This window comes from Leptopilina boulardi, unplaced genomic scaffold, assembly GCF_019393585.1.
Source record: "Leptopilina boulardi isolate dan_hultmark-lab unplaced genomic scaffold, ZJU_Lbou_2.1 LbouV2_202, whole genome shotgun sequence".
Taxonomy (NCBI): domain Eukaryota; kingdom Metazoa; phylum Arthropoda; class Insecta; order Hymenoptera; family Figitidae; genus Leptopilina; species Leptopilina boulardi.
This window is the reverse complement of record NW_026137755.1, coordinates 135993-158622: the sequence shown is the minus strand read 5'-3', so window position 1 is coordinate 158622 and position 22630 is coordinate 135993. Positions and strand designations below refer to the sequence as shown.

The window sequence follows — 22630 nt, the reverse complement described above, 5'->3', positions numbered from 1 at the left end:
CGTGGTGCTTTTTTTTTATTCTGCACATGTATAGATATAGGAACATTTTTTTTCCAATGTCATAAAATGCAGTATATATAGAGTATCATTTACAATGTATTGTTGTAGAACCGTATTTTTACTGTTCGCAAATGCAATTCATTAAACGTTAAAGCAAATTTAAAAATTGAGTAATTTTTTATGAAATTTTTATTTATATTACAACATGTATTTATTACAACATAAAAACATTAATTTCTAAACAAAATTAATTACTAAAAAAAGATCTTCTGGAACCTAAATTACTTATGCTTTATATACATTTCTCAAGTCAAAAAGCTAATATTCACGAAACTGATAATAATTATGTAATGAGCATTTTATCATTTTCTCAATATTGTATATAGTACAAGTACAATGATATTTTCAATTATTCACAAAAGGCAATATTAATAAATACGCATTAGTCAATTAGTCCACATGAACATTAAAAATTTAATGTAATTGCATTAACGATCTCTCGGTCAGTGTTCAAATCTGCGCTTGACATTAACAATATCATTTCAGAAAATTTTAATTAATTTGTTTTTTTAGCAAAAAACAAGAATTATATATATATAAGAACATGATTGACAATTTCGATTAAAAATCTAAATTCCAGTTATACAGTTATATAGTTCTCAAAACCAGAAACTTGAATTTTTTTCGTAAAAAGTTAATGATGACGATTACGATATATTGCTTGAAGAACAGTTGCATACGACAAGGCTGACATGAAAATCTGTATTAAAAAAACTCAAATTTAAATTAAAAGATGAATTTGCGTATTAATTTCAATATTATTAATAGTTAAAAAAAATGTTACTTTATATCTTACGCTTTTAAATGTAAAAAGTGACATGGGAAAAAATTTTCCTGCCGTGAGTTTCAATGGCTTTTGCGATCGAATTATAATCAACATCAATGATCGTATTAATTTTGGATTACAATTGTACCAATCTATATCATAAACTTTATCTCCAATGGCCATACTCTTTAGAAAAAAAAATAAAATTTATACAAAATTATTATAAAATAAATATGAAACTAGATATAACTGGTAAAATATCAACTTACTCGATTAATAACATTTTCGCCAATATAATTGTATAAAAAAATCAAAACAGTTGCAGCAAAAAAGTAGACACTTTTGATGCAAGTTCCAGAAATATCAGCAACTGGTGAAACCTTGCGTGATAAAAATAATTTTTATATTAAAAGATAATTGATTTTTTTCTAAATATGAATCTATTGTTAAATATTTACCACAAGAACTGAAAAACCCACGAAACAAAGACTGATAATAGATATTACGAATTCCATTAAGAACATAATGTTAAATGAGCTTTCAAGGACTTCTGAGTCTCTATTTTAGAAAAATTATTATTAATATTTTAATTAAAGTAGAGTATAAAAAAAATTATTTTAACAATTGCTATACCTGATTAGTTTTAGATGTCGTTCAACGGTACAACGTAAGCATTTGCATTCTTGACGAATCATTGTTCTAATATGAGAAACATTTCTTGTATTCATAATCTGTTTGACATTCAATGCAACCACTTGTAATTGTCCACACAAATGAAAAACTATGATAGTTAAAAAATTATTGATTCCAATTACAATAGTGACGGTGTAGCCGGTTAAAAATATTTGCAACAAATAAGCTAGTTCATAGTTTGGTGATTTTTGAATATCAAAAGGATAGTACACTGGTAGTGGTAAAGATTTTTGTGAAAATTCCATACCCCATCCCATTAGTGGTCTAATTATAAAAACTGTAATTAAATTTATTAATTATTACTTACGGATTTAATTTAATTTTCAATAATTTTAATAATTACTTACGAATATAGGGACTGTACATTAAAGCCATACATAATGCATTAAGAAATCTCGCTCGTTTTAAATTTTCTATCATTACATATTTCAATTCTTTTTTTGATGGAATATCATTCCAATCGACAATCATATCTTGTAATAGAGAAACAAGTTTTGGTTTTGCCATTCTCACAAATATCACTCTAACAAATGTGAATGTAAAATTGATGCCCATGAAAATAGTTTCAACTTCTTTAAAAAAATCTTTCACTAATAAACATTTCACTATTATTGGCAAACAAGTGCATAAAATAATAATCAATGTAATATAGAATCGTAATTTTGAAAAACGATCATCAATTGGCCATAATCCACATAATCGCATACTCCAACGATTTAGTTGTACAGCAAAATCAAAATTATATTTTCTTTCCTCTTGCGTTAATATATTTCTTCTCCAACGATTAATTTGTGCAGCAAAATTAGATTTTATTTCTTTTTGCGATAGATTATTTCTTTTATGTCGATTAAATTGTGTTGTAAAATGAAAATTGGATTTTATTTCTTTTTGCGATGCAATAATTCTTTTCCAACGATTTAGTTGTGCCGCAAAATCAAAATTGTACTTTGTTCCCTTTTGCCGTGGCATGATTAAAAACAAAACACTTTAGAATACGTTTGGTTCGAGTAAGTGATAAAGATTTAATGAGTCTGAAATTATTTCGTAATAAAATTCGGCAGAAGTGTAATGAGTATTTAAATTATTCATAAAATGAAAAGATATTATGTCAATACGGATGTCATTAAAAACCCTTGGCTTGAAATATTAACGAAAAGACAAATACGCTAATGACCATTATGGAAATAAAAATGCATTTTCAAAATCTTTGAACTAATCTTTTTTTTGATATTTATTTTCAATGATTGCGACTTGATGCTTGAAGTACAGTTGCGTATGATAAGGCCGATATTAAAATCTGAATCAAAAACAAATAAATTAGAAACAAAAAAAATTTTTTTTTAATACTTAATGATTAATATTTACTTTCTTAAAAGCATGAAGTGACATGGGAAAAAATTTTCCTGCCGTGATTATCAATGGCCTTTGAGAACGAATAATAATCATTATCAATGATCGAACTACATTCGGATTGCAATCTTGCCAATTTATGTCATAAACTTGATCACTAATTGCTATACTCTAAAGAAATTATAAAATTATTATTTTATTTTTATGATATCGATAATAATATAGAAAACCTACTCGATCAATCACATTTTCGCCAATGTAGGCATATAAAAATATCAAAAATGTTGGAGCAAAAAAATAGGCAATATTAATGAATGTTTCAGAAATATGAGCAGCTGGTGAAACCTTAAATTAATAATTTAGCTTTAGCAAAAAAATAATTGTCAAGAAATATTAAGAATCGAAACAATATATTTACTACAAGTACAGCATAGCCTTGAATACAAAGGCTCATAACAGTGATTACAACTTCCATTAAAATCATAATATTAAATGAGCTTTCAATGAATTCTGAATTTCTGAAAAAAAGAATGTTGGCTTAAAATATAAGTTTTTTTTTTAACTTTTATTTTTATACCGTATTAGATTCAAATGTCGTTCCACAATGCAATGCAAGCATTTGCAATCACGAATGATTGATCGAAAATGAAGAATATTCCTTGAACTTGCAATATATTTAACATTCAAACCAATCACTTGTAATTGTCCACATAAATGAAAAACTATTGCAGTTAAAAATGTATTAATAGCCGTTGCTGCAGTTACGGTCCAATAGAAGAAAATAATTTGCGACAAGTATGTTAATTCATAGTTTGGTGATTTTGTAGCATTATATGGATAATATGCATCACAGGGAAATAATTGTTGTGAAAATTTATCACCCCATTTCATTAGTGGTCTAATTGAAAAAACTGAAGAAATATGCAAAATTTTATTTGCGAAATATTTCATTAATCATTAATCATTAATTTTTTAAACTCCTACTTACTGATTAAAACACCATATATTGATATTGTACAAACAGCAGAGAGTGTTTTTGCACGTTTTAAATTTGAAATCATGACAATTTTTGATTCTTCAGATAATGAAGTTTCATTCCAATCTATAATCATATTATCTACAATTAATGTAAGTTTTTCCTTTGAAGCATTAATGAATAACATTTTAATAATTGTTGATATTAGATTTATGCTTATTAGAATTGTTTCGATTTCTTTGAAAAAATTTTTTAAATAAAAACATTGTATTGTCACTGGTATTGCTAATGAAATAATAATTATTAGTGTTAAATAGAAACGTATTTTTGAAAAACGATCATCAATTGGCCATAATCCACATAATTGCATACTCCAACGATTGTATTGTATGGCAAAATCAAAATTATAGTTTACACTTTTTTTTAAACCCATATTTTTTTTTTTTTTTTTTTTTGTAAGACTGGAATTATTTTCTACTATATACTTGAAATGCACTTTCTTTAATAAGAAGTTCGTGATGCATTACTGATCGTTTTTAAAGGATTACTGCAATTTCTAATAATGATAATGATAATGAGGTTTTTTAATTATTCAAATCATACGGTCTCTAACTACCCTCGAGGAATATTAATTTAAGAAAAAAAAATTCTTTAGAAAAAAATGGAGATTTATTTAATAAAAACGCGAATTTTTAGCGAACTAAAAGGTTTTTTTTATTAAATTGATTTAAAAAAAAAGTATTAGATAATCAATTTTTTTTTCTTTTTTCTGACTTCACTAAGTTTATTATCACGTGTTCATTAATTTATTATACTGTGTCAATATAATAATGACATATGAATTTAACAAATAGAAAAAGGGGTAATTAGTATAATAATAGTAAGTCATTAAAATTTTAATAATGATTAATCTGTATGGAAAATTTTCTATTATTGTTATATCAATAGAAAAACAATTTGACAAGAAAACTTAAAACTAGGCGTTATAGTGGATCACATACTGATCAAAGAGGTGTTAGCATTTAAGAACACAATCCTTCCTTTAATGGAAGGGATCAAAGCTGTTGTTTTTGATTTAAGAAAGTGCATATTACATGGAACGAAGAATGATTACAAAACAGATTGAAAGAGATCGAACAAAAATATTTATTTTTTTTCTCAATTCAATTGGATTTATTGACATAAATGAAACGTAATTTCGTAAATTCTGAAAAGTAAGCACATTTTAGAAATAAATTTCTTTTGCGGATGCAACTGACGTCATCGCGCGGAATTGTATACTCAAAAACAAAAAAAAAAGAAGAAAAAGTAAGCTCTCACTTCCGCTTTGGTTTTATTTCAACTGGAAACAATTGCGCAGATACACCTATCGACCGGACGTCATTACTGTTACGATATGTTCTTTGAACTTCCGGAAGAAAGTGGATGTTGAAGAAGTATTTCGAAATGGTACTCAACTCTCGAGTACTACTACTACTACTACTACTACTACTATGTTTGTGTGTTGAATTTATACGTATAGTAAATGGAATGCAATCACAGAGAGTGAACGTATATTTGTATATATATAGAGAGAAATTGAAGAGAGAGAAAGAGAGACGATGGAACACGTGTGTTACACCCGCAACCATCGTACAATTGCAAAATCTCGATGTAATCTCTTGCCCCCTTGATGCATTTATAAAAAAAAGGAGCATTCTCTATTTGCTGACTCGAGTCGCGTTTCTGGGTCGGTTGAGGTCAGGGAGAAATATATTTTTTATACCGTTTGCCACACTGAAAAGTGATTATTACTCGAATGCAGTTCTTCTTTTTTTTTTTTACACATGGGGAGAGTATTTTTTACAGAAGAGAAATTATGAAGGAGGCTTTATAACAAAAGATTGCAGCTTGTGAAAAGCAATTTCATTTGAATGGAGGGGATTGCCGTTGCCTTTTAACTTTCCGCAATATGTATTTTTTTGAAATTACATCAAACTTCATGGTGGAAAAAAAGAGCTTTTCTTTTAATAAACTAAGTAAATTATTGCTTTTTTTAAACAAGAAAATTTTTTTCCCTTTTTTTTTAATGTTATTCATTTATGTTTATTAAATATTTTGCAGAAAATTTAATTTGATTTTCTCATAAAAATTGGAATTTTTAATTAAGAATTTATTTTTTTTATTAATTACACGCTTCAAAGAGATTTACTTTTTCTAATTAATTATTTTTTTGCTTCGTCTTTAGTTGGATGTTTCTTTTTGAAGAAAGAATAATTCTCTAAGGTGAATAATTCTAATAACCAATCGTTTCTCTATTAATCGATTTATATATCGAATGAGATATTCGAAAAATGTGGGAATTTTTAAAATAAATGAGATTAAGGGAGAATTTTTGAATGTGAGATTTTATGCAATGTGGTAGCGGTGAAAAATTGAAAAGCTGGAACAATTCCAAAAGTCATCGTTACCACGACCACATGGAGCGGTAACAACGGGTAGTTAATTACCTCATGTGCATTTGAAAACAGCCCCTTATCCCTGGAAAACGGCGTCACTTCTATATACTAAAGTCACGCTTGTGTGATTTTATTCCCTTCTCAAAGTCCATGGGTTAAAATTATTTTTGGAACGAGCGAAATTTATAATATACATATAAGCGAAGGATTTACAAAAAGGGTTGAAAAATTTTAATAACTGAAAATTTTTCCATCATTCTATAATAAAATTAATTTTGCTATCATAAAAAGGAATAGTAAAATTTTTTTTTAAATGTTATAATAAATAAGAGTTAATTAAATATTTTTCTTCACTACAAGAAATAAGATAAAATTTGATCAAAGTTAATCAAACTAAAAGTCTGCAATAATTTAACTAAAATTGTGAAATCTTATAAAGTAAAGAGAAAATATATTTTTTATATGAAAAAGAAGTGTGTATAAAATAAAAAAAAAGTGGGAAGAACAATATTTTTTCCGTGATCTGCATTCATAAATTTTAAGCTTTTAAATTGCCTTCATTCTACTCCTCGGAGACATAAACGTGAACAATTATGTATGTAAATACCTTAAAGTGAGAGAGAGAGAGAGAGAAAGAAAGGCGGAATAAGTACCACAGCTGCAGAATAATAATGCACCTTCCTTGGAATTTTAACAGTATTTGTCTTCTTTTTTGTTAATTTCCAACTATACTGAATTACAAGTAAACAATGTATAAAATATTCAAAAACTAACGATCTCGATAAAACTCCAACAATGTTTATATTTACCTAACGAAAAAACAAGCAACTGTTTTTCAACCACGTCTCATTTAGCATAGAAAAATAATTGAAAATTAGATATAGTTATTTAAAATTTATATTTTGAAATAATATTTAAAAATAAATTAAACGAAATTTAAAATATTATTCTAAAAAATTTAATATCATTTTTAAATGATAAAAAAATAAAATTTTAAATATTTCCGAAGATTGACAATTTTTTTTTGAGGTTAAGTAAAATTTCCATTTTTTTTCTATACATATATGGCTTCATGAACAATGGCAAACGGCTAAGCCACCCCTTTATGCCCTGACCTTGTGTTACTCAGGCAACACAGCTCAGCAGGGGCTGCTTATTAATGGGAAGACTTGTTGCATTCTCGTCCTTCGTCACGCTATGCACATTTCCAACCTGAAATTGCTGAGTGCATTGTTTAACGAACCACAAATTTTCTACCCTCACCTCTTTTGGCATTAAGGAGGTGGCACATTATATTAAAAAAAATAGTAACATTGAATGAAATTTCCACAACAGAAACATTAAAATTAGTCAGCATTTTTTATATCATCATCATTTTTTTTTTTTTTGAAAGTAATTTAAAATTTTAACATTCTTTTAAAATTCAATTATATTTAAAAATATATTTCATCTATAGTACAATAATTTTCAAGTTTCCAAGATGAATCCTGAAACGGACATTTCAGAAATAAAATTACTGCGTTTTCTCAGCTTTATCACTTTTCCAACACGGTTTCTTTTTTTATTGCCGACTCAGCACTCGTGGATCGAACAATTGATTCTAAATCTCGATGCATCTTCCATTTTCTTTAAAGTATAAATCTACATTTTACAAATCCCAGTTGGCTTTATATACAAGTTTTTTTTTTTCTTTAACCTTTAGGTGTCATATGTAGGTAACACAAAATACAAATGCTCATAAATGTAAAATTTCTACACAAAATAACAAGAATTTATCCAAAGTATCTTCCGTTCTATCCTACAAAATCGACTAAATTTATATCACAACCAACTTTATTGAAATTTTTATGTAATTTCACATTTTATGTCAAAAACTAAAGATGAAGAAGGAAATTGTACAAAAGTTTGAAATACAATTTTCTTATTATAATAATCTAAATATATTAATATCACATTAATACTATAATGTTTAATATATAATTATAATGTAGAAAAATTCTACGAGGTTATTAACATACATTACGATGAACATTAATCGACTGAAACGATTAGTAGAGAGCGGGCGATATTTATACTTAATGTGGGACGTCAAGGAGGGGATAACGGCCAATCAGCGCTAGCTCCCCCCACTCTCGATGGTACTCGTCGGTCCCTATAAAAGTACCACCACTTGCCAACTAGCGTCTCAGTCTCAATCGAGACTTTGAAGAGGCAATAGAAAATTTAAATTTTTCTGATTTTTCTTTGTTATAAAATAATTCAATTTTTCCACATATACTATTTCTTCACTAAATTTCATCGAACCAGACAATAATTTTGTTAATTAAGACCAATTTGAAATGTTCCAATTATGATTCATTTCGTATTAGCGAATAAAATGTAACAAAAAAAAGTAATATTTAATGATATAATTGCGAATAATCTTCAGCATCAATGTGAACTAATTAATTTTAAATCGGAATTTGCGTCCATTTCTCTAAATTATCTACGCTTGAATGAATTGTGCTGAATTAACAATCACACTTCATTAATATGTATTTTATTATTTTAAAAGAGTAATAAAAAATTCTTTATTAAAAAATAGAGACGAGATTTATATTTTTTCAATAAAACTCAATTGGAGTTTCTTTCTTCTGTTTTTCTTGATAAGTTACTTTCTTTATAAATAACGTTGCGTATAGCTTTGACCTTCTTTTCTAATCATCTTTCGACTACTTCCTCACTTTTTAGTTGTCTTTTACTTTGATCTTCACTTTTTCTTTCACTTTGACTTTCACATTCACTTTCTCAATTTCAAAATAAACTGAAAGTGAAAAAATAAAAAAGAAACTTTTTTTTTTTAAAAAAGAATGAATGAATTTTTTTCCTCTATTGTGAGGAAATAAAAGGAAATCGATAAATTTAAGTTTATTGACGCCGGAAAGCGTCGCGACGTTGAATCTAGAATATTTAAAGATATTATTCGCGGTGACTTAATTACAAGTCAGCTGAGCCAATGGAAGGGATAGATGCGCGTGCGGGACAAGTCATGGTGTCCCTATTGATTGGTAGAGGGTGAAGGGACGCCAGGCGCCATGGCGCTTTTCTCGTAGCCCTCATCACAATCTTTCTTTCTCTCCGTAGATTACAACGATAATCGAGAAATTATAATTTGTAACTATTAATTTTTTCACACCAAACCCAAAATTTATCTCATTCAAAAAATATATTTCAAGAGTTTATCGAAAAATTTTATTTAACTTTATAAAAACAATTTCATTCTACAAGGCACTCTAATTAATACACTTCAAAATGTAAATGAAGATTTGTTATATAAAGCAAGGTTATTTATCTTTCAATTGTTGGTTGGCTAAGTACCCCAAGTAATATATATATATATATATATATATAACCGTTACCCAATTTTCTAGTGGATAGAAACTGGATGACAAATGAGGCGTTCGTCAGAAATAAATTGTAACGCATTAACAAACAATAGTAAACGATTAATCGCCCTCTGTAAAGTGCAGTCGAGTGATAATCTACAGCAGTGTGCTGCGTACATGAAGATTAATTATTGACTAAATCTAGATCGAGCGCAAAGAATGACAAGAAATTTAATGATATATAGTATACTAATAATATATTTCCAATCAGAACGAATTTTCATGAATAATGCTAATCATTTATTTATCATCAAGAAAGAAACTAGAATTTAGAAAACAAATCTGAGATTTTTTCAATTTAGTTGAAATTGAATGATGTCAGCAATTAGGAAAAGCTGATGGAAAGTTCAAGTCCATTAAATAGACTGGACACGAGATGCCCATTAGGAAATGGTTGCCGGAAACGTGACAGACTGTTATAGGGAGTTTCTTGCCTTAGTAAAAGTTCTTTACTTCCGCCTTAGAAAAAAAATTTTTTTTTTATGTCCTATTTTTCACACATACGCTTTCTTCATTGACAATATAACTCTCTTCGTATATCATATCTTTTGGATAACAACTTTACAATTTCGATAAGCATCTACTGACCCAATTTATGGAAAGGATGTATTCAGGATATTGCTTAGCAATTCGAAAGGATTATAAATTACGTAACCACTCTGTAAAATTAGTAATTAACTATTTAATTGAGATAAAGTATTTATGTTCGTTAGGGAATGAATCTCAAGATTATTTAATGTTATGCTAATATTTATGTAATATCAGTTAAACGATATATATTTTATAATTTATGGAAGATAAAATCTTTTCTCAAATTGGGAATTATCAAATCACTTCTTTTTCTTATTGTAATAGGTGAAGAAATTTCTGAGAAATTAACATAATTTATAGTACTAGGATTAAAACTGAAATTGAACTAAAATTGCAAGAGCAGAAACAAAAGGAAGTGTTTTTGAGGTGTCTAAATATGACCACTGCGGGGGGATGGATAAAAAATTCCATTGACCTCAATGAGCGTTCAAATAACCGCGAGAAATTGATAGTATATATATATATATATAGAGGGGAGAGTATGACAGCAGTAAACGGAACAATTCTATGACTGGATATTTTACAAACGAGTGTCACACTGTCCATTCATCCGAAACAACACACACATACCTCGTCAATCTATATATATTCAATTCCCTCTGTATGATTTCAAGAGGGAATATCACCGATACATGTTTCCCACTAGTTTCTATATAATATATGTAAATTCAGGGGTCCCATTTAATTTTCCCCATTGCTCCCAGTGTGTGCAGTTTCCAGGTACCAATGTTCCATGTGAAACTTAACACACATATATACTCTCTCTCTCTCTCTCTCCTGACTCTCTGTATCCGTTGACGCGGTGAAATCCGTTTGACGTCACTGCGTGAAAATGGGCCATGGCCTTATACTCCTCATTCCCCTCTCCCCAATTCACTCTATTTTCTGTCCCCTTACCCCGCGTTATGTCCGTATCACCCCACCCCCATAGCTAACCGCCTGCTGACTGCAGGATTTTCGACTCGCATATAGGATGCTGCGAGCCTTATATCCGGACCCATAGTCGAGACGAGATTTCACTTATAAGAGGGGGTTTTTTTTTTCCTTATTCCAAGATTTATATAGTTTAGATACCCTCTCTATATATATTGAATTATTTATTTTTCCACGCAAGTCATTTGTATTCTAATAGCAAGTTTTCCCTTGAGCAAAACAAAATTTATTCTCAGGACCATATATAAGTGAAAGAGAGATATTTGAAAATATCACTACATCAATCTTTCGTATTTCTTTCCTTCCTTATCTAGGCTTTCACTTTGATCAGCTTTGAATATATATATATATATATAAAAAAAGTGCTTTCTATATAATCTTAAAATGCTTAGGGGTAGAAGTTTAAATTGCTATCTAGTTATATATACAAATTTAGAAAGAATAAAGTTTATCAGAGAAAATTGTGTGCTATTAAAAAAAGATTTATTTTAATGTTCAATTCGATAATCGATTTTAGAGATAAAATCAGATAAGTCCAAGTTACATTCGCATTTTCCTGAATTTTTTAGTCGAAAAAACCTTTTTTACCTACAGCTGATAAAACAGTTTTGACTGTTTAAAACTGTTTTACTGAGTTCTACTAACGTAAAGTTAATTGATTATTAAATATGCAATAATTCTAAGAACAAAACTATTATACCGACTTCTGGTAAAACTCATTTGACTATTTACATAAATTTAATACTGTTTTACCGATGGCAGATGAAACAGATTTGATAAATTACATCGGTAAAACAGATTTAAAATAATTTTTTTTTAGTGTTTAATTAATTAAAAATTTAATTATTAATTAAATGAACTTTTTTTAACAACAATTAAAATAAATAATTCTGATGTAATTCCATTATATGAGAAGCATGATAACAATTAAGATGATGACTCTTATCGCTCGCTTATCAGTGTTGGAAGCCATGTCGCGTACTGATTGGCGGAACAAACAGGGCTTTAAGCGGTAACTTAAACAACCTGTAGATAAACATATCTGATTGAACAGACAATCGTTAAAGCCTACATATATATATTTATTAGTTCGAAAAACAATTTTCCAAAAAAAATATTTCAAAATATTTTTAAACTGTTTAAAAAATAAAGATATTTGCAATTAAAAATTTAGGAATATTTTGAGATAAAAAAAATAACTTAATTTATTAATAGATTAAAAATGAAAAATCTAATCAACAATTTCAGAAAATAATTGTATGTCTATTTGAGATTTATTTCAAAAAACAGCTTTCAATAATGCATATACATGTGTGTATGTATGTGTGTGAAAATTCATTATAAATTCATGATTGCATCGAGAGAATTAAATTAAAGTTCTTTGGGAGAAGATGAAGTGTCGTTTACGTGTACTGACAAGCAAAACTTTCTGTTGTGAATAATTGTTCGATTCTGCATTTTTTTCCAATGTTTATAAAAAAATGTATCTATTTTTATATCCTAATAATCTTAAATTTAATTCATGTTTCGAAAAAATTTTTTTTAATCATATTATTTAGTTTTTAATAAACTAAAGCAATTTAAAATATTCATATTCTGAAATTAAAATTCACTTGATTTTAAATAAGCAATTTCATAATTTTATTTAAAAAATTAACTTACAAATCAAAAGAAAGCGAAAAAAGTAATGTTCAAAATAATCTAAAATTACTCTTGACTTTGAAGGAAAAAATTTAAAAGTACACACACACACACATATGCGAAATGTATACGTCAGTCGAGAAAAGGTTTATCGTTATATAATTAGTGTCAAACGTGTTCACCTTGCTAATTGCCATTGTGAGGTACGTGAAGTGTAGAGCAGAGTTGCTCTTTATTTACATTTTAATCAACTCATTTTTTATCGTTCCAAAAAGAGCATTTTACATTGTTTAATTTAAATTCGTAAAAAAAATTAATATTTATTTACCTATTCTTATTATTACTAATAATATTAAAAACTTTTATTATCATAATTAATAAAATAGTACAAAAAAAATTTATTAAATTTTATTCTCTCAAATAATTGTAGTAAATTTTATTAAAAATTATATAAGAATAATTTTAATTAATTTATACTAAAATTACGATTTTCTTTTCTAGTCAGTGAATTTGTTTTTATTAAAAAAAAAAAGAAAATTCATAACTGAATATAACAAGGGAGAAAAAATAATTCAAAAAGAAAAAGAGTTTATTAAAAGAGTACCTAGGGCTACCAAGCCTTGGAGGTTCCTCTAAAAAAATAATATACATCTTCAACGTTTTTTTTTTGTGCTTTGTATATAGCGTCACTGAATAAAGCTCTAGATGTTATTAAACTAGAAGACAGCTAAGTGCATGTAAAAAATAGACAAAATAACCAAAAGAAAACAATACTCGCGAAGTGATACTTATATCAAAGGGCAAAGGACAACAAACAAAATAAGAAAATCTTGCAAGAACTAAAAAAACAAGAATAGAAAACACCAGTCGAAAAACAATTTTTTTTCGTAATTAATATTATATTATTTATTTTTATTATATCTCAATGAAACTTAGAAATATATTATAAATAAATTATATTAAATTAAAAAAAAAACATTTCAAATAAGCGCGCTTAATTTTAACCAATCATGTGTAAAATACGCGTAACATTCTACCCCCACCATGAGTTTCACGCCGCGAGCATTTTTCATTCATAAACCTCTCGAGAAAAACTGCAAACAAGAGGGGGATTTTTTTTCCTACTTGAAAATCCTTATAGAGAGACAAAAAAGAAAAGTTTACAAAAACTGAAAGCGATTATTTCAAATTTTTTTTTTTTCTACCGAGAGGAAATTCTTTATCTTCGTATTATTGTAAACACGAGGGAAGCTTATAAGGACGTATGTGTTACTTGCAGTTTACTTTTGCAGGCAAAAGGAAATAAAATTTTTTAAGAAGCAAAGGAATGAGAGGAGAAAGAATGAAAATGATCCAAGAATCGAGAAAAATGTAATATACAATGTACACACATGCGAGAGAAGACAGGTCGGATGGTGTGATAACGGAGCCGCATTGCGGTACACCATGCTTCGCAACCGCGCACATTACCCAGACGGCCGAACAAACTTGCTCCTCCCCCATTGGATTCTCATCTCCCAACAAACTCCCCCCTTTATCCCTCTCTAGTGTTCCAAGCATTGTCTTCCATCTCTCTCTCTCTTTTACTTACGATTTTCATTAATTTTTGAAATTTACTAATCGTATACAAATTCTTAATTTAGAAATAATAATGAAAAACTCAATTTTCGATTTACAAAAATCTGTTATATTAAATTGTAAAATTGCTCTTAATATTGATTCACAGTGAGATAAAATGTTTGATATTTTCAAATTTCCCGCCATTATGCAAGGTACCAAGTACAAGTGGCGCCGCACCTTTATTAATATAAAAGCGCGAAATTCAAAACAAGCATTCTACCCCGAACCAAATTGAAGAATCCTAAAAATTTTTACAAAACAAATATATTTTTTTTTTTAAACAAACTAAGCGTGTAATTTTATTTTAAATTTGAATTTTTACGAGCGATTTCCCTTTTTTTGGTGGTAACAAGAAATTTTTTATGGTACGTAAAGTTTCATAAAAAAAAGAAAGAAAACAATGAAGAAAATTCAATGAAAGTTGAAGAAAAACTACGATTGTGATAAATAAGTTTAGTGAGGAAAAGGACAATATGTCCGGGACGGTAAAACAAAAAAAGGAAAAGAAACAACGACAGAGACCGGAGACCTGAACATAAGTGCTCGGTTTACGAGCCTTCGTCAACCTCTATCTTGACATGGTTTTTTTTTCTTTCTAACTCGCCACTTAGTTTACACCTGGCTTTTTCTCTTTTTCTATATGTTTTTGAATTATATACCAATTTCTAAAAAAATTGATATACATAATTCTCTATATTTATTTCAAAGACATTTTTCCATATAAACTATTGAAACGGTTTTCTTTTCCTTAAAATCAAGTTTTCGTTCTCACATTAAAAAAAAGGAAATTGTTTTAAATAACCAGGAAAAAAATGGTTATAAATCTTCTTTTCTATACCTAATAATGCCTAAAAATTGAGCAAAAAGTCTCGAACAAAAAATGTATAGCGCACTTTTTGATTGGTCCAGCGGATGCTGAGCTACACTCAGATAAATTTTTTAAAAAATTTCGAAAAATTAAATTTGCGAGATAATTGATCGGGAATACAGCCAAAGTCTTAACCCGGGAGTCTCGAACAAAAAATGTATGGCGCACTTTTTGATTGGTCCAGCGGATGCTGAGCTACACTCTGATAAATTTTTTAAAAAATTTCAAAAAATTAAATTTGCGAGATAATTGATCGGGAATACCGCCAAAGTCTTAACCCGGGAGTCTCGAACAAAAAATGTATGGCGCACTTTTTGATTGGTCCAGCGGATGCTGAGCTACACTCTGATAAATTTCTTAAAAAATTTCGAAAAATTAAATTTGCGAGATAATTGATCGGGAATACCGCCAAAGTCTTAACCCGGGAGTCTCGAACAAAAAATGTATGGCGCACTTTTTGATTGGTCCAGCGGATGCTGAGCTACACTCTGATAAATTTCTTAAAAAATTTCGAAAAATTAAATTTGCGAGATAATTGATCGGGAATACCGCCAAAGTCTTAACCCGGGAGTCTCGAACAAAAAAATGTATGGCGCACTTTTTGATTGGTCCAGCGGATGCTGAGCTACACTCTGATAAATTTCTTAAAAAATTTCGAAAAATTAAATTTGCGAGATAATTGATCGGGAATACCGCCAAAGTCTTAACCCGGGAGTCTCGAAAAAAAAATGTATGGCGCACTTTTTGATTGGTCCAGCGGATGCTGAGCTACACTCTGATAAATTTTTTAAAAAATTTCAAAAAATTAAATTTGCGAGATAATTGATCGGGAATACCGCCAAAGTCTTAACCCGGGAGTCTCGAACAAAAAATGTATGGCGCACTTTTTGATTGGTCCAGCGGATGCTGAGCTACACTCAGATAAATTTTTTAAAAAATTTCGAAAAATTAAATTTGCGAGATAATTGGACGGGAATACCGCCAAAGTCTTAACCCGGGAGTCTCGAACAAAAAATGTATGGCGCACTTTTTGATTGGTCCAGCGGATGCTGAGCTACACTCTGATAAATTTCTTAAAAAATTTCGAAAAATTAAATTTGCGAGATAATTGATCGGGAATACCGCCAAAGTCTTAACCCGGGAGTCTCGAACAAAAAAATGTATGGCGCACTTTTTGATTGGTCCAGCGGATGCTGAGCTACACTCTGATAAATTTCTTAAAACATTTCGAAAAATTAAATTTGCGAGATAATTGATCGGGAATACCGCCAAAGTCTTAACCCGGGAGTCTCGAAAAAAAATGTATGGCGCACTTTTTGATTGGTCCAGCGGATGCTGAGCTACACTCTGATAAATTTTTTAAAAAATTTCAAAAAATTAAATTTGCGAGATAATTGATCGGGAATACCGCCAAAGTCTTAACCCGGGAGTCTCGAACAAAAAATGTATGGCGCACTTTTTGATTGGTCCAGCGGATGCTGAGCTACACTCAGATAAATTTTTTAAAAAATTTCGAAAAATTAAATTTGCGAGATAATTGGACGGGAATACCGCCAAAGTCTTAACCCGGGAGTCTCGAACAAAAAATGTTTGGCGCACTTTTTGATTGGTCCAGCGGATGCTGAGCTACACTCAGATAAATTTTTTAAAAAATTTCGAAAAATTCAATTTGCGAGATAATTGATCGGGAATACAGCCAAAGTCTTAACCCGGGAGTCTCGAACAAAAAATGTATGGCGCACTTTTTGATTGGTCCAGCGGATGCTGAGCTACACTCACTAAAACTGGGAAAAAATTTTCGAAAAAAAAAATTTGCCAGATAATGACTCGGGAATAATGCCAAAAAATTGAGCAAAAAGTCTCGAACAAAAAATGTATGGCGCACTTTTTGATTGGTCCAGCGGATGCTGAGCTACACTCTGATAAATTTCTTAAAAAATTTCGAAAAATTAAATTTGCGAGATAATTGATCGGGAATACCGCCAAAGTCTTAACCCGGGAGTCTCGAACAAAAAATGTATGGCGCACTTTTTGATTGGTCCAGCGGATGCTGAGCTACACTCTGATAAATTTCTTAAAAAATTTCGAAAAATTAAATTGGCGAGATAATTGATCGGGAATACCGCCAAAGTCTTAACCCGGGAGTCTTGAACAAAAAAATGTATGGCGCACTTTTTGATTGGTCCAGCGGATGCTGAGCTACACTCTGATAAATTTCTTAAAAAATTTCGAAAAATTAAATTTGCGAGATAATTGATCGGGAATACCGCCAAAGTCTTAACCCGGGAGTCTCGAAAAAAAAATGTATGGCGCACTTTTTGATTGGTCCAGCGGATGCTGAGCTACACTCTGATAAATTTTTTAAAAAATTTCAAAAAATTAAATTTGCGAGATAATTGATCGGGAATACCGCCAAAGTCTTAACCCGGGAGTCTCGAACAAAAAATGTATGGCGCACTTTTTGATTGGTCCAGCGGATGCTGAGCTACACTCTGATAAATTTCTTAAAAAATTTCGAAAAATTAAATTTGCGAGATAATTGATCGGGAATACCGCCAAAGTCTTAACCCGGGAGTCTTGAACAAAAAATGTATGGCGCACTTTTTGATTGGTCCAGCGGATGCTGAGCTACACTCTGATAAATTTTTTAAAAAATTTCAAAAAATTAAATTTGCGAGATAATTGATCGGGAATACCGCCAAAGTCTTAACCCGGGAGTCTCGAACAAAAAATGTATGGCGCACTTTTTGATTGGTCCAGCGGATGCTGAGCTACACTCTGATAAATTTCTTAAAAAATTTCGAAAAATTAAATTTGCGAGATAATTGATCGGGAATACCGCCAAAGTCTTAACCCGGGAGTCTCGAACAAAAAATGTATGGCGCACTTTTTGATTGGTCCAGCGGATGCTGAGCTACACTCTGATAAATTTCTTAAAAAATTTCGAAAAATTAAATTTGCGAGATAATTGATCGGGAATACCGCCAAAGTCTTAACCCGGGAGTCTCGAACAAAAAATGTATGGCGCACTTTTTGATTGGTCCAGCGGATGCTGAGCTACACTCACTAAAACTGGGAAAAAATTTTCGAAAAAAAAAATTTGCCAGATAATGACTCGGGAATAATGCCAAAAAATTGAGCAAAAAGTCTCGAACAAAAAATGTATGGCGCACTTTTTGATTGGTCCAGCGGATGCTGAGCTACACTCACTAAAACTGGGAAAAAATTTTCGAAAAAAAAATTTGCCAGATAATGACTCGGGAATAATGCCAAAAAATTGAGCAAAAAGTCTTGAACAAAAAATGTATGGCGCACTTTTTGATTGGTCCAGCGGATGCTGAGCTACACTCACTAAAACTGGGAAAAAATTTTCGAAAAAAAAAATTTGCCAGATAATGACTCGGGAATAATGCCAAAAAATTGAGCAAAAAGTGTCGAACAAAAAATGTATGGCGCACTTTTTAATTGGTCCAGCGGATGCTGAGCTACACTCACTAAAACTGGGAAAAAATTTTCGAAAAAAAAAATTTGCCAGATAATGACTCGGGAATATTGCCAAAAAATTGAGCAAAAAGTCTCGAACAAAAAATGTATGGCGCACTTTTTGATTGGTCCAGCGGATGCTGAGCTACACTCACTAAAACTGGGAAAAAATTTTCGAAAAAAAAAATTTGCCAGATAATGACTCGGGAATAATGCCAAAAAATTGAGCAAAAAGTCTCGAACAAAAAATGTATGGCGCACTTTTTGATTGGTCCAGCGGATGCTGAGCTACACTCACTAAAACTGGGAAAAAATTTTCGAAAAAAAAATTTGCCAGATAATGACTCGGGAATAATGCCAAAAAATTGAGCAAAAAGTCTCGAACAAAAAATGTATGGCGCACTTTTTGATTGGTCCAGCGTATGTTGAGCTAGGTCAAGATAAATTTGCGGATTTTTTGATTTTTCGAGTTATCTTTCAGGAATAGCATCAAATTGTTAATCTACTAGTATTTATGGTACCAGTGATGGCTCATAAGAATAACTGTTGGTTCCGGTAAATATGATACTATTATTTATTGGTATCACTTATCATAGTACCAATGGTTTTTTAAGATTTTGGTCAATGACAAATAAAATTGATTTTATTTAAAAAAAAATATTTTTTTTTTTAATTACAACAGTATCTGTAAAATCGTATTTAAGAGAAATAGGAATTGAATAGAAAAAATAATGTTCCCATCAGGTGTGATATTTTTTGCTGTTGGATAAATGTAAAAATTCATTCTGTGAAAATTTTGTGTTTGAAATTTGAAATGAAATTTTGTCTCACAGAAGTAACTGCACTATTTTATTCATCATGATGATCAGTGGTGTGTGATGATCTACGTTTAATTATTATCAGCGATAACAGGTTCCTCTAGTGGCCCTTCAACCTTTCACCGTTCGACCAGAGATCAAACACACACACACACACACAGTCAACTATATTTATACATATATATATATCCTATAATCGGTCCCGGGACGCTCGATATACACTTCTGTGTGAATAAATGCATGTCAATATTTGAAGAAATCTTTTTTCAAAGGTGCAAAGACTTCAAACGCGATTGTTCATCTAGCAGGCGTTCCTCTATTCCCGTTGCGCATTTGGCCTTTTTTTCGGCCACGTCTAAAGGATTTTCGATAACGCAAATACTATATTGTCCCATATCGACACTTTTTATTATTATATACATAAAAAATTAATCATACCGATTTTGGGGTAAAAGTTCTACTGATATTATTAATATTATTGATATTATTGATATTATTGTGAAAAGCAGAGCATTATGCAGTAATTTTCAATGCGATATATAGTGGCAGGAGAGTATTAGTCTCACAAAACTCCCTCCACATTGGATTAGACCTCGCTTGACGGGACTGTAATCGATCAGATCCCATTAATCGCACTTCATGAATATTCATTGTGGTGTGTCCTAAGTTCCTTGCTTAATCTTGGATTACTATAGTCGCATATATAAAAATCATGACATTCTTTTCGTCTACTATAAAAAGCGTTTTTTTTGACACTGTATACATGCCTCAAAAGTCAGACTTTTTATGCATGTATTATAAAACTATTTATATTTTTATTTATAGTTAATAATTTTTAAACTTTTTAATTCATTTCACAGAAAATTAAAAGGCATTAAAATAAGCTGCAACGCTTCTTATTTTAATCCAATTTTGCTTATTTTAATACCAAAATGGATTAAAATAAGCAAAATTGGATTAAAATAAGAAGCGTTGCAGCTTATTTTAATGCCTTTTAATTCTCTGTGTTCTACTATTATAATTTTTCAAATCTGTCACATTAAGTCTTTTTTAAAAAATCAAATATGATAGTCAAGAATTGTAATAAATCGAAAAACTAATTCTGAATTCCATCATAAAATGAATAGTTTATCTATTCATGTTCTCTATCTCTCTCTTTCTTTAAGACACTTCTTTCTTTGAATAAGATTCGTTTTATGAGAAGGGTCTCGTCTTTTTCACAGAAGATATTGAATTTTTCTTCATAGTCATTACGCGGAGAACGTTCAACTTATAGTAGTAGTTTATAGTATGAATAGAGAAATTCTTTCTCTATTTCAGTATTTTTTTTCTCTTTCTAAGAGCATTGTCTATATAAAAAGTTTTGTCATTTTTAATACTTTTGATTACACTAATCGTTTGCTATTAAACTAAATATATTTCTCTTAAAACAAAACATAACTGATTTATTATAATTTTTCATATCGAATATTTTATATTCACATTTAGAAAAATTCTTACAATAAAAAGAAACACGAAAAAAATGTGATTTTTATTATTTTTGCCGACATTCATTTAATAATAAAGAAACAATAATTAATTTTTATTTTCTTTCTTTTAAAATTTAATTAATTGCCATTCAATTAATGAAACGTCAATATTATTATATTTTCAAATAATAATATACAATTGGAGAAAATTTATGAAAATTGAAATAAAAATCATAAAAAAAAATTAAACGATTTAAAAATAAATTGCAGTGGAATGTATATTGTACATTGAATTTGTGTATATGAATATATTGTATATATATATATAAAGTGCAGAGAACCGTATAATGTGAGAGCGTACCGGAAGTACCGAGTTTTCACGAGCTCAAGCATAATGGACACGAAACTATGGATAGAATTTAATTTTCCTATCTCGTTCTTTTTCACATTGTATCGAAGCATTTTGCAGTGATCGAGCATGTATATCTGAAAATATTTTGTTTAGACCGTCCGGAAAAAGGTTTCTCAATAACAGTATATAAAATGTATCTTTTTGTATATGGAAAAATGTCAAAAAATATACATTTATTTGAAAAACAAGAATTACACGAAACAGTGTCTATATATATATAGTAAAATTTTTGTTTTTAGGTTATGTTTATAATTTTCTTTTGAGGTTATGTTCATTACTGTATTAAATATAATACCTAATGATTTTGAGGTTATATCGATTTCAATATACCTAATAATTTTTGAGGTTATTAGAAACTAAAATGCAAATTTAATATAAAATTACTGAAAAAAATGAAATAATAAAATTGAGCCTATATAAAAATAACAATATTCTTAATATATGATAATTTACATTATTTGTATGGGAAATTTTACGATTTTGGGGACTTTGTGGTAACAATGTTAATTCCAATGATAGAACATTGCATTGGTTATACGATTATATCGAAGTCGAACGTTAGTATCAGCCATCAATGTAAATTTGATTCAACTACACACGTATTTCCGTCACGGGTTATTACCAAACGCAGTGCTTTGCGGTTTATATTCACCATTGGAGAATTGACTCAATTGATGTGGTAGTAATTAAAATTAAATAATCTGTTTGTTCAGTTTTTTTTTTATATCTGCAACGACAAAAATATTACCCCCCAAAAAAATTTAAAATTTTCTTCAATTTTTTTTTTCAACATTAAAAAATAAGATTATAAGAAAAATAAGTTTTAGGCTAAAAGTGTATATATGATGTCAAAAGTGTGAAAAGATCAGAGAAAATTGAGACAAGTTGACAATGAAAAATGTGTTGTGAATGCAACAACGAGCAATTCATTGCACGTCTAGGTACTTCTATATAATGAGAGTGTGCTTCTAACTCGTAACGACTCTACTGTCCTCTCCATCTCTCTCACTCTCTCACTCTCTCTCTATCTCTCTGTATATGTATTCTATCTATATAATTTGCCGAATCAATGCTTTTGTAATAGCAC

The 22630-nt window shown here is 29.6% G+C and overlaps 2 protein-coding genes across 2 annotated transcripts in view; both read right to left on the bottom strand.

Moving 5' to 3' along the window:
• Positions 1–22630, bottom strand: part of LOC127278463 (two pore potassium channel protein sup-9) — a 66930-nt gene that overhangs the window by 13594 nt on the left and 30706 nt on the right. The window lies entirely within an intron of this gene.
• On the bottom strand, positions 403–4266 carry LOC127278447 (uncharacterized; the record flags this gene model as incomplete). Its single annotated transcript, XM_051300180.1, has 12 exons — positions 403–760; positions 857–1012; positions 1096–1206; positions 1285–1384; positions 1460–1796; positions 1867–2473; positions 2885–3040; positions 3104–3214; positions 3297–3387; positions 3447–3780; positions 3858–3971; positions 4182–4266. Coding segments are annotated over 12 exons (2268 nt in total), but the record flags the coding sequence as incomplete, so codon positions are not given.